Source organism: Nuphar pumila, chromosome 4 (genome assembly GCF_984573655.1).
Source record: "Nuphar pumila chromosome 4, dmNupPumi1.hap1.1, whole genome shotgun sequence".
NCBI classification, from domain to species: Eukaryota; Viridiplantae; Streptophyta; class Magnoliopsida; order Nymphaeales; family Nymphaeaceae; genus Nuphar; species Nuphar pumila.
In genome coordinates this window covers 752,210-764,839 of record NC_143252.1, presented here as the reverse complement: position 1 = coordinate 764,839, position 12,630 = coordinate 752,210, and the positions used below count along the sequence as shown (strand labels likewise).

At 37.0% G+C, this 12,630-nt stretch overlaps 1 protein-coding gene across 4 annotated transcripts in view; it reads left to right on the top strand.

Annotated features, from left to right (window-relative positions):
• LOC149839003 (integrin-linked protein kinase 1-like) overlaps positions 1 to 12,630 on the top strand; it is a 74,204-nt gene that overhangs the window by 47,265 nt on the left and 14,309 nt on the right. For all 4 annotated transcript variants that reach the window (XM_090002202.1, XM_090002198.1, XM_090002200.1 and 1 more), the window contains exon 11: positions 3,056 to 3,180. In XM_090002202.1, the coding sequence (XP_089858328.1) occupies positions 3,056 to 3,180 (125 nt within the window). The remainder of the gene's footprint in view (positions 1 to 3,055; positions 3,181 to 12,630) is intronic.

The window sequence follows — 12,630 nt, the reverse complement described above, 5'->3', positions numbered from 1 at the left end:
ATAGATATTGAAACCAAAAAATAAAGAAAATTAAAATAATAAAAATAAAAAATATATAATAATAATATATTATTATTATATATTTATATGTTACATTCTATGTCACAGGGATTCGGCTAGCAGGGTGCCGCACCCGCGTCGACGCGGGTTCGGGTGCGGTCAACCCGACCCTGGGTGCGTTGACCGCACCCAGGGTCATTTTGGTCCATTCTTGGCGGAAGCGGGTGGCAAGCTGGGCACACCGAGGACGATGTCGACACAGAGGTTCCCGAGCGTCGCAATGTCGACGTTCTTCTCCTCGATGTCGCTGGCTTCGCGAGCTCCCGTCGATTGCTGGCGGTCGGAGTCGATCCTCTTCGGGGTGGCAGAGCCGAGATCTTCGCAGTTCCTGATCGCGGGAAGCCCATGCTTGATGCATGGGAAACCGGGGGATTTTGCGAAATCGGTCCTGAAAAAACCGGGAAAAACGCGAAATCGGGAAGATGGGTAGAAGCGGAGATGATTGTCGACCAGAATGGGGCTCTCCGCGATCGGAAATCTTAGGGTTTGGGGATGCATCGAGAGAGAGAGAGATAGAGAGAGAGAGAGAGATAGAGAGAGAGCGAGAGAGAGAGAGAGAGAGAGAGAGAGAGAGAGAGAGAGAGAGAGAGAGAGAGAGAGAGAGAGAGAGAGGAAAAATTGCGGGAAGACGGGAGCGGATATTTCGTTCTTTATTTATTCCAGTTTTATGTTATTTTTTCAGTAAATTTATCGGGTTTTTTCTAAAGTAAATTCAATAAACCCAAAACTTATCTAACATTTACAAAAGCAGCTTAAACTTTAATTATTTGCATTTAACTGTGATTGAGTAGATCGTTGATTTGCCAAATCGGTGTTATGAGATCATCACCCGTTCGTTCTCTTCATCTAGGGCTGTCAACGGGTCTAGTACATGACCCATTAGGGTATATCTGACCCCCCCAAATAACAAATCACAGGCTCGAGTTCAGGTTCGGGTTTTATCGGGTTATAAAAGTGGAATTCCAGATTCAGACCTGCATAATTTCAGATTTTTTATTATAAATAATGCATTTTATACTTGGATCAGGTCAGGTACATGACAAAAATCATGACCCAAATCCCGCCTGCATATTACTCCCCTTAACAGCCCTAATCACCACCATTTATTGTGCAAAGGACCCATGCTGATAGCCCACATAACATCACTATTATCAGCAACCAGTGTTCATAAACAACCCAGCTTGGGGTGTTCAAACTCGGCTTATAACTCCAGCAATCCGATCAAGATTGAGCTCATGACAAGCATGAGTTGAATGAACCACACTCAGCTGGCTCAATTGCAAACTGCTTTTTTTTTTCAAAATTGGATGCAATAGGATAACCCCCGGACCCCCTTATATATATATATTATTTTTTTACATTTTTTCCCCTGCCGCACCCCCGCACCCGGGTTTTTTGGAAGTGCCGAATCCCCGCACCCGCACCCGCACCCACACCCATGTGACATAGGTTACATTTTACATTTTAACAATATATGGGAAATTTTCATATCACACTCATTGTCTAACTAGTAATTTCATCATACTATGCTTATTGGTTTCCAAATGATCCATTTTTGACTTTTTAATTCTACAAAGTCTTTTCTGAATCAACAGTCACAGGTGATTGGCTTGCGAGTAGCTAGATGCATAGGGACCATGGTATGATAGGATAGATCAGGATTGCCGATTCCAGCAAGCAATCTGTGATCTAATTCATGGTTTTCGGGCAAGTCCAGTAGACCTTGTGAACCTTGTTTCTGAGAGGTGGTTGCTGTAACGTAATCAAATATTCTTCACACATCTCAAACAAGAGGCCAATACAAAACCCACAAAGGGAGCAAGGCACAATAGCCACTTAGGGGCTTAGAAGAGCATGCACAACAACATAAAAAATTATGTTTATTCACTTTAAATGCACACAAAATGCATACATTTACAAGGGGCTGAAGGCCCATATATATACACAAAGAGGGAGTGAGATGCTCCCAAAAAGTAGCTGTTGGGGGCTCCCCAACGGCTAGAAATCTAGCTGTTTGGCTGTTGGGAGCTCCCAACAGCTATAAAGCTGTTGTATTGTCATGGGATAAAAATGCCCTTGACAATACAACAATATACAATAAAAAAGAAAATAAAAAACAAGCAAGGGGTAACACCTGTTATGGTCAAAAGACCAAAATACCCCTGGACTAAGTGTATATATATAACAACAACCATACTTTAACAGTTGCTATGTGAAAGTTTGCATGGCTCCATCATAGAACTGTACAATTTGTTGGGAGCAATAACTGTCTATGATCTTGCTAATGTCCAAAACAGTTCCATCTATCTATCTACTCGCTTTCACACATGCATGTATGACAATTAGTATAGATATTAAATGTATTTGTATTTTTGTGGCAAGTGGAACTCCTGCTGCCAGCTTCCTCCCCACCCTAATCCCTTTGCTATAGTCATCGCCTCTAGGTTCTGGGCACGTTCTGATGAAAGCTGATAAGATAGCCACCTTAACAAGAGAAGAAAGTGCATCAAACATTGAACTAGTTTTAAGATCTCATCTAAAGTCTGCTGCAAACAACCCTTGATTTTAAGGGGCATTTGATTGCGGCAGACAGGATAAATTTTCACTGTGGATCATTGGGCCCCATGCATTTCCCAACACAAATCAAGTACTGCAAAAAATTCACGAAGAAAATTTACCTCAAAAGCACCCTTTTCACTGAGTAACAGAGTTTTCCCCTAGGTGCTGTAACATTTTTTCTTCAGTAAAATGCATAAGATATACTAGAGGAATCAAGCGTGCTCTCAACTTTTCTCATGAAGTATCCTTCATCAGTATCTTTAAACTTTACTATTTGAATTTACAAGAAATTCTAATTTGACAAAGTTTCTATGAACCCATTTAGGGATCTTTCTACATCATATGTTCTTCAGTGAATGACATTTTACCTGATTCTAATGGTCTATTCTTGTCAAATATTTGGTGTAATCTTAATGTGCTTTTTGTTGCCTATTAGATGTTGGAAGGAGTGCATGCATTTCACCCAAAGTCTTCAGAAGAAGCTTTAAAAATGATTGCTTTAGAAGGAAAGAGGCCAGTATTCAAGGTCAAGTCAAAGAATTTCCCCCCAGATCTCAGAGAGTAAGCCTTCTTTTCCTAAATAGTAGAATCTTTTACACTGTCAACCTTTATGTTCCACCGTAAAACACAAAAACTTGGCTCTAATGTTTGATTGACCATGCTCTATTGGTGTTTATTTTCATTTATAATACCAGAAAGTGTGTGTGCGTGCGCGCATGCATGAATATCTTTTCACAGATTTAAGTTCGTTTACATGCAGTTAGGACTGAAAAATGAACCAAGCCACTTGTAGATTACTTGATTAGACCCAGTAATGCGCTTGATAAGTTCTTTATTCTGAGCTTTGCTTGACCAACAGCTGCTGGCCCTGTTCAGCTTGGCTTAGACATGCTCCTGATGATAAATATGCATTACTTTTTTTGTGATATTATATCATATCAAAAATGTGTAGATGGAGCAGTTTCTGTGCATACCTAGATACAAGGTGGGGCTTCATTTCTTCTCTTTGTCATTCTTTTTTGTTTGTGTTTTAATTTGAACAGGTCTGTGAGTTTCAAATATTTTCTGTCCCACAAATATATACTTTTAGTTCAAATATACACTTGTGGAGGGGTGACAACCAATTTTCCGATAACGGTTGGGTTACATCAAGGATCTGCTTTAAGCCCTTTCCTATTTGCGATAGTGATGGATGAGCTTACGAGATCAATTCAAGAAAATGTACCGTGGTGTATGTTGTTTGCTGATGATATTGTTTTGATTGATGAGTCTAGAGCTGGGGTTAATGCTAAGTTAGAATTATGGAGACAGACATTGGAAGCTAGAGGTTTTAAGTTGAGTAAGAGTAAGACTGAATATATGGAATGTCGGTTTAGTAAGCAACGAAGTAGTGATGGGAGTGTAGTGAAGCTTGGTGAGCAAGATATACCGGTGAATGATTATTTCAAATATTTGGGATCCATCATTCAAAAGTATGGAGAAATTGATGGAGATGTAAATCATAGGATAAAGGTTGGGTGGATGAAATGGAAAAGTGCTACTGGAGTGCTGTGCGATCGTAGAATGCCATTGCGGTTGAAGGGAAAGTTTTATAGGACGACTATTAGACCCGCTTTACTATATGGTACGGAATGTTGGGCTGCCAAGAGACATCATATTCAAAAAATGAGTGTAGCTGAGATGCGGATGCTTAGATGGATGTGTGGAAATACAATAAAAGATAAGATTCGGAACGAAGAGATACGTAAGAAGGTAGGTGTTGCACCCATTGAAAATAAGATGCGAGAGAATCGTTTACGGTGGTTTGGACATATTCGGCGAAGGCCTAATGATGCTCCAGTTAGAAGGTTGGAGAAATGGGAAAATATATTAGTTAAAAGAGGTCGGGGTAGGCCTAGGAAGACTTGGATGGAGATGATAGGAAAGGATATGAATGCTTTGAACCTCACCGAGGACATGGCGTTGGATAGAAATGATTGGAGGAAAAGGATTCATGTGGAAGACCCAAAATGAATTTCTTTTTTGGTTCATATCGCTGACCCCAATTGTTTTGGGATGAAGGCGTAGTTGTTGTTGTTGTTGTTGTTGTAGTTCAAATGGGCTGGCTTTGACTCAGCTCAAGCTCACAATGAGCTGCTTGAGCTTGGCTTGAGCTCCTGACAAGGCAAATGGGCTTGAGCTCAAGTTTGTATCGTACCAAAACAAGTCAAGGTTAAGCGAGGCAAGGTCACCTTGCTCGAGTACCAGCCCTACCTTCTCTATATGGAGCTCTTTCCAAATGCTGAAACTCACTAATCATGCTGATGTTAATTATAGCGATCTTACAGAGTGCATTAATTTATCAAAATATTTGCAAGACATGAGATCTTGTTAAACAAAGTTCTTTGGTCTCTATTGTCATGGGTACTGAAAAGTCACTGGTCCAAAGTAGATAGTGCTCACCAAAAAATGTTAGTCCAGAATCAAGTGACTGAGTCAAGAATCTTCTCTCAAAAGCCATGCTTTCCACCTAAGGTTATTGCAAGTTTCTCATATTGTTGAAAGGTGTTGCAAAGACAATACATTCATGCGGCCAGTGTTGCTGTGGGTGTAAAACACATCCAAATTAAATTGGCAGTCCAGTCACTCTTCAGTATTATTTCTTTTAAGGGGTTCAGTCAATTTTCAGAAACTGTAATCAAGATCAAAGATTTTTTTAAGATTAATTAACAAACGAATGCTATGTCAAATGAGTTAGCTGGAAGACCTGATGAGTTCTGATTCTAAGAAGTCATAGTTGGTCCATGAGTTAAACATTTCATATAACCAGATAAAGTGGCGTCAGGCATGCCTATCTTTCTGCTATTACACGTTTAATGAAGTATGCAGAAAAACAAATACGAAGTGCACAAGCACTAATATAAGTCCAATAAAAGACAATAAAAAAGCACTAAGGCACTACACAAGCACAAAGTGCCTATACAAGACTTCAAAGAGTAAAAAAGAACACAAGAGTAAAAACTATAATCTTTATTGAGTATAAATGCTTAAGAGAAGCCTTGAATACAAGTCCAATACACGACAATAAAAAAGCACTAAGGCACTACACAAACACAAAGTGCCTATACAAGACTTCAAAGAGTAAAAAAGAACACGAGTAAAAAATATAATCCTTATTGAGCATAAATGCTTAAGAGAAGCCTTGAATACAAGAGAGGGGAAAAACCCCTATTTATACACAGAGAGAGGCCTTGGGGAGCTCCCAAGAGACGTTGGGAGCTCCCAATGACTCTATGGTCATTTGACTATTGTGCCCTTACATAATGTGAAAAAATACAAAAAAATAAAATAAAAATAAATATAGAAAAGACTAAAATGTCTCTAGTGGACAATCCCTATTACAAAGGATAAAATTACCAAAATGCCCCTGGCGGGCCAATACAAGAAACATTAATAAATACAGTTATATATATATATATATATATACATACATACATTTTAACACTCCCCCTCAAACTTACGGTGAGATCACCAAAAGATTGTTAAGGAGAAAAGTAAACCGAGGCATAGAAAAAACTTTAGTAAAAAAATCTGCAAGCAGGTACTTTGATGTAACATATGACAACTCAATAGTCCCAATAAGATATTTATCACACACATAATGACAATCCATCTTAATGTGTTTGGTTCGCTCGTGGAAGGTGTGATTGCTTACAATGTAGATCACACTCTTATCATCACAATATATCTTCGGAGGTTTTGAGACAATTACTCCCATGTCTCTAAGAAGACTTCTTAGCCACACAAGTTTCATTATTGTCGTAGCCATCGCCTATATTCAGCTTCAGTTGAAGACAACGGTACTTTTTGCTGCTTCTTGAGTCTTCACAAAATTAGAGAATCTCTTAAGAAAACACAACTAGTAGTTGAGATTTTGTCATTAGGGTTTCTTCCTCATTAAGCATCAGTATAAGAAACAAATCTAAAGAGGATGATGACAAAAAAAGTCCTTTGCTTGTTGAGTTCTTAATATATCTAATAATCCTCATCACTGTACCCATGTGCATAGTCGTGAGGGCATGCCAAAATTGGCTGATTGCATGAACCACATGGGCTCTGTCGGGCTGGTAATAGATATGTAGTTGAGGGATCCGATCAGTTGTCTATAAGGTGTAAGATCTACAAGTAGTGTCCCATCTTCAAGTTTCAATTTTGCATTGACAACCTCAGGAGTCTTCACCTTCTTATCATAAAAAATTGTACACTTAGTACAAATGTCAACTGCCAGCTTAATCTGTGAGAGAATATATCCTCTGGGAGAATAAACTATCTCAATACCTAAAAAATATCTCAAGAAACCCATATCAGACATATCATTTTTTTTAAAATAGTTTTAATTTCAGTAACAACCTTTTTATCACATATCATCAACATACAACAACAATATCACAATATCTGTATCTATATTCTTAACAAAGAGAATGTCAGTATAGCAAGATTGAAGCCCAAACTTATCATAAAAATACTAAATCTATCATACCAAACCTTAGGGGCTTCTTTAAGACCATATAAAGCCTTTCTTAGTTTTAAAGTTTTATCTTTTCTAATATAAGTCTCGACGGAGAACCTATGTATACTTCCTCATTAAGATCACCATTGAGAAAAGCATTTTTCACATTTAGTTGGTAAATAAGTCTTTTTTGGATGGATGCAATACCTATTAGGGTTCTAACACTAGTTATTCCATACTCTTGGGAGTATCTTTTGGCAATTAGCCTAGCTTTGTATCTCTCTAGGGTTCCATCACTTTTAGTTTTAACTTTAAACACCCATCTACATCCTATAGATTTCTTCCTTAAAGGGAAATTCACTATCTCCCAATTATGGCCTTACGAAGGGCCACTAGCTCTAAGTTCATAACATCAATCCAATGGGGACAATCTTTGGCTTCATTATAATGAGAAGGTCCGTGATAGGAGTGAATAGTTAGAAGATATGTCCTATAGTTTGGTGAAAAAGACTCGTAGGACACAAACCTATTTGGTGGAATGGAGGATCTATCCAATTTCCTAAGTTTGGTATTTTCTAGAGACAAATCATGACTAGGTGTTTTTTTTATAGGAATATCTTGATAATATTTTTCATAAGCACTTGTTTGGTTTTCTTGACTATGCCGGTTTTAAACTTGAATATTTTGAGAAGAGTTTTCAACTAAATTGTCATTCCTATGCAACAATTCCAAAACATCACTATCATGATCATTTTCCAAAGAAATATAATTATCATGGTTTAAGTCACAATCATTTGATTCATGCGAATCCACATCTTGCCTTGGCAAGAGATCAAACAAGAATGTGTAGTCTACTTCTTCTTTGTTTCTTTCTTTATCAAAGCCACTTTCTTTTTCCAAGAAAGTTACATCCTTGGGCACATAAAGTGTTGTTTTTAGAATCAAAACACCGATAGCCTTTTTATTTATCACTATATTTCATAAAACACACTTAATTGCTTTTGGAGATAGTTTATCATTTTTGTAAGAGTGCAAAGCATTTACAACAAAAAATACGTAATCTTTTGAAATCGGGTGATATTTTGAACAATTTTTCAAATGGAGAAATATTTTGCAAAGAGGAAGAAGGCCTTCGATTCATTAAAATGTTGAAGTCAAAACGACTTCGACCCAAAATTTCTTAAGAACATTTTTACAAATAAGGTTCTAGTGGTTTCTATGATATGTCTATGTTTTCTTTCTGCCAACCCATTTTGTTGAAGAGTTCTAGGGCAAGATCTTTGATGGCAAATACTATTTTTCTTTAAATAATTTTGAAATTCTTTTGACATGTATTCTCCACTCGAGTCGGATATAAAAAATATCATATTGAAATTATTTTTTGACCATCACGTGGAATTCTTCAAAAGAATAAAAGACTTTCGATTTCAAATTAAGAAAATAGACACATGTATATCTTGTGAAATCATCAATAAAAACAACGTAATAGGAATATCCACCCTTTGATATGACTAGAGAGGGTTCCCGTACATCCGAATGCACCAACTCAAAAGGTCTTTAAAAAACAAAAGTTCAAAGAGGAAAATGTATAGGTTTCATTTTCCCAAAGATGCAATATTTACAAATAATATCCTTTTCATTCCAACAAGTCTCTGCAAATGGGAAAAGATACATCTTAGAAAAATTAGGATGTCCAAGTCTCTTATGCCATATTTCAATATCGTTTTCTTGGATATATTTATAGAATGACTTAGAAGGAATAGACAAAAAATCCATGTAGTAATAGTGCAACCTTTTGATGAGAAATAGATTTTACATCTATGGTCGGAAATTTGGGAAACCGAAAAAAGATTTAGGTTGAGTTTGGGAAACACTCTAATTTTGAGAACAAAAAAATTTCAAGATGTTTTTGAATCTAAAGTCTCAATACTTTTAATTTTTAAAGAAGTCCCATCGGTGGTTGAAATATAAGATAAATTTGAATTGGCATATGTCGGAAAAAGAGTTCTCATGCGGGGTCATATGAAAAGTGGCTCTCGAATCAAGAATCCAAGAGCACATACCTAGAGAGGAAGAAGAAGCAATAGCGACTCCGGATGTAGATTTAAATATTTGTTGAAGTGCCTTCGATAGTTGAGAAAAAGAGAAAGTATCTTTAGAGTCTCCTCCTCTTTTGCTTGATTCTTCCCTCTTAGGTGTAGATTCTTCAACGGAGGCCACCTTGTTCTTGAGCTTTGGGAAAACGAGTTTGATGTGACTCGACTCATTACAATAGTGGAAAATAACTTTTCTACCACCATTATAGTTATTGTATCCATTATAGTTATTTTTGTCTCCCAAAGTGTGGAGGCTTGTAGGTCTTCATATTGTTGCCGGGCTTAGACATCACCAACACTTCATCTCCTCCTTTCATCATACCAAGTTAAGTCTCCTCTTGGCACACTTCGGAAACGACATCTTCAAGAGGTAAATGAGAAGATCTATGAAGAGTAGATCTCATTTGTTCATATTCAAGGTGTAAACCATATAAAAATTGAAAGAAATGTTCTTTCTTCATTTGCTCCTGTCTTAGTTCAACATCTTTGATAGCAAACCATTTAGGTTGAAGAAGTGACAACTCATCCCATGAGGGGGATAGGGCACTAAAATAATCCCGGACACTCATGTCTCCTTGCTTGGTAGTTTGAATTTTATCTTGCAAGAAATATTGTCTTACAAAGTCCTTTTGCGTATACATGCCTTTCATAAACGGCCAAGCTTTGTAGGCCTTTATAAACTTAGCAATGTTGGCACATATTTTTATGTCAACATTATTTATAAACCATGCAAAAATTCTTGCATGATTATACTCCCAATCCTTTACTTTGGATTGATAATCGCTAATGACTTTGGCACGATCATCTCCATCAAGAACTTTAACTTCATCTCCTTGCTTCTTGGTGGGCACAAGTTGAGACTTGATAATAGTGCCCATCACGTATCCCCAAAGCTTCTTTCTTTTGAGATTGTTTTCCATAGCAGAAGCCCACTGTTAGAATATGGCTCACGATTTTATATCAGGTCTACCTCTGAACAAGAAAGAAGAGAAGAAGATGGACATGTATTTTCTGTAAACGTTCCTCTCTTAATTGAGGAAAACGTGTGGCTGTATCCTTTTATAATAACAACTAATCTGATATTTTATAATATTGCCCCTAGCCTTTATCTCTAAAATGATACAAATAGGGACATAAAGGGAACATAAAAACAACATAAAGGATTACAATTTAAAGACCCATATTGACATGATTTGGGTATGGGCTCAACTGAATCCAATTCCATCTGGATTTAGATTTGAATCTCTAGGTCTTCATGTTCCAATAGCCTCCCTCAAGTTGTACATGGTATTCATCATGGACAACTTGTTCTTTAAGTTCCAAAATCTTTGAACCGTCAAGCCCTTTGTAAATATATCTGCCATCTGATCTTCAGTTCCAACGAATCTAGTCTCCAACTCCTTTTCTTCAATCTTTTGTTTAATAAAATGCTGATCAATCTCAATATGTTTGGTTCTATTGTGTTGGACTGGATTTATCGATATTTGGATTGCACCTTGATTATCACAAAATTGAACGGATCCAGAGATTTTTTCCCCTAACTCTATCAGGAGAAATCTGATCCATGTCAACTCTGAGGTGATTGTAGCCATAGCTCTATATTCAGCTTCGGTGCTTGACCTGACAACTACCTTATGTTTTCAACTACTCCATGATATCACATTATTGCCAATACACACACAATAACCAGAAATGGACCGTCTTTCAACGGGATCTCCAGCCCAATCAACATGAGAGAATGCTAATAATGCTAACATATTTTTGCTTTGCAATCTTCTTTTATACACCAAGCCATCTTCCATTGTACCTTTCAAATACCTTAATATGCATTTTACTGCCTCCATATGAGTAATCTTTGGCTCATGCATGAATTGACACTTGATTGACTGCATATGTGATATCAGGATGAGTAAAAGTAAGGTATTAAAGCATACTTACTAAACTTCTATATTCAGTGGGATCTCTGTACAACTCTCCATCTATGCTACTCAATCTTTGATGTATGGGACTTGGAGTGGATATTGGCTTGCAGTTTTTCATTCCTATCTTGCTAAGAAGATCCATAATGTATTTATGCTAAGTTAGAATAAGGTCACCATCATCTGTTCTGTCTACCACAACGCCCAAGAAGTATTTCAATTTCCCAAAATCCTTCATGTGAAACCTCACACTCAAAAGAAGCTTGATGTTCTTAACATGACTATAATGTCATCAACATAAATAATTAGAAGAGTAATTATCCCATCTTTCTTGAAAATGAATAAGGAATGATCCAAGGAAGATTTCTGAAAACTGTCTCTGGACTTTTAAAGAGAAACTTTCAAACCAGGATCTTGAGGCTTGCTTCAATCTATATATAGCCCTTTTTAATCTGCAAACATGAGTATATTGATTCATAACATCATACCCACTGGTTGTTCCATGTAAACTTCTTTCAAATCACCATTTAAAAATGCATTTTTTACATCTAACTGATTCAGAGCCCATTTATGATCAATGACAAGTGACAAAATCAATCGAACAATGCAGATTTTAACAACGGGACTAAAGATCTGATCATAGTTCAAACCATATTCCTGTGTATAACCCTTTGCAACGAGCTTGTCTTTATATCTCTTTATAGTACCGTCAGCCTTATACTTTGTTTTGTACACCCATTTTGAACCAACAACATTTTTATCATTTGGTCTTGGTATTACATCCCATGTTTGACACTCTTGTAAGGCCTTCATCTCCTCATTCATAGCCTCTACCCATCTTTTGTGTTTGAATGCTTGATCAAAAGATACTCAAGTATCATGTTTAACTATTTCAATAAAAAATATCTGATGCTCTGTAGAGAAACTGTCATAGCTTACCCATCTTTCAACTGGATGATGAATCCTTGTTCATCTCCTCGGCTCAACAATATCACTTGGAACATATGGGCTTTCTCCTAAGGCTGATTCTGTGCTTGATTCTCTTGGCCTTCTAGTATATACAACACATTTGTACCTTTGAAAATCAGCTGGTGGCTGTCCATCATTAAGATTGTTGTCCTGCACATTAGGTTGCATCTCTTCAACATTCAAGTTGGACTTAGTGCATTCCTGAGGTTTGGAAAACCAAAATGTTCAGCATTCAGCCATCACTGATAATACTCTATATGTGAAGTAGATTGTGGCATATTGTGGACAGATTTATCTTTAGTAACATCCTGAAATAACAACTCATCAAATATCACATTTCGGGATATTCTAATGCACCTTTCAACAGGGTCATAACAACGGCACCCTTTATAACCATCTGCATACCCAACAAACCTTCATACATACGCTCTTTTATCAAATTTGGTCCTCAGAGACTTGTCCATGTGCATATAGCATGTGCAGCCCCATGCCTTTTAAGTCATCATAATTCGCATTTTTCCCATACAACCTATAGAAT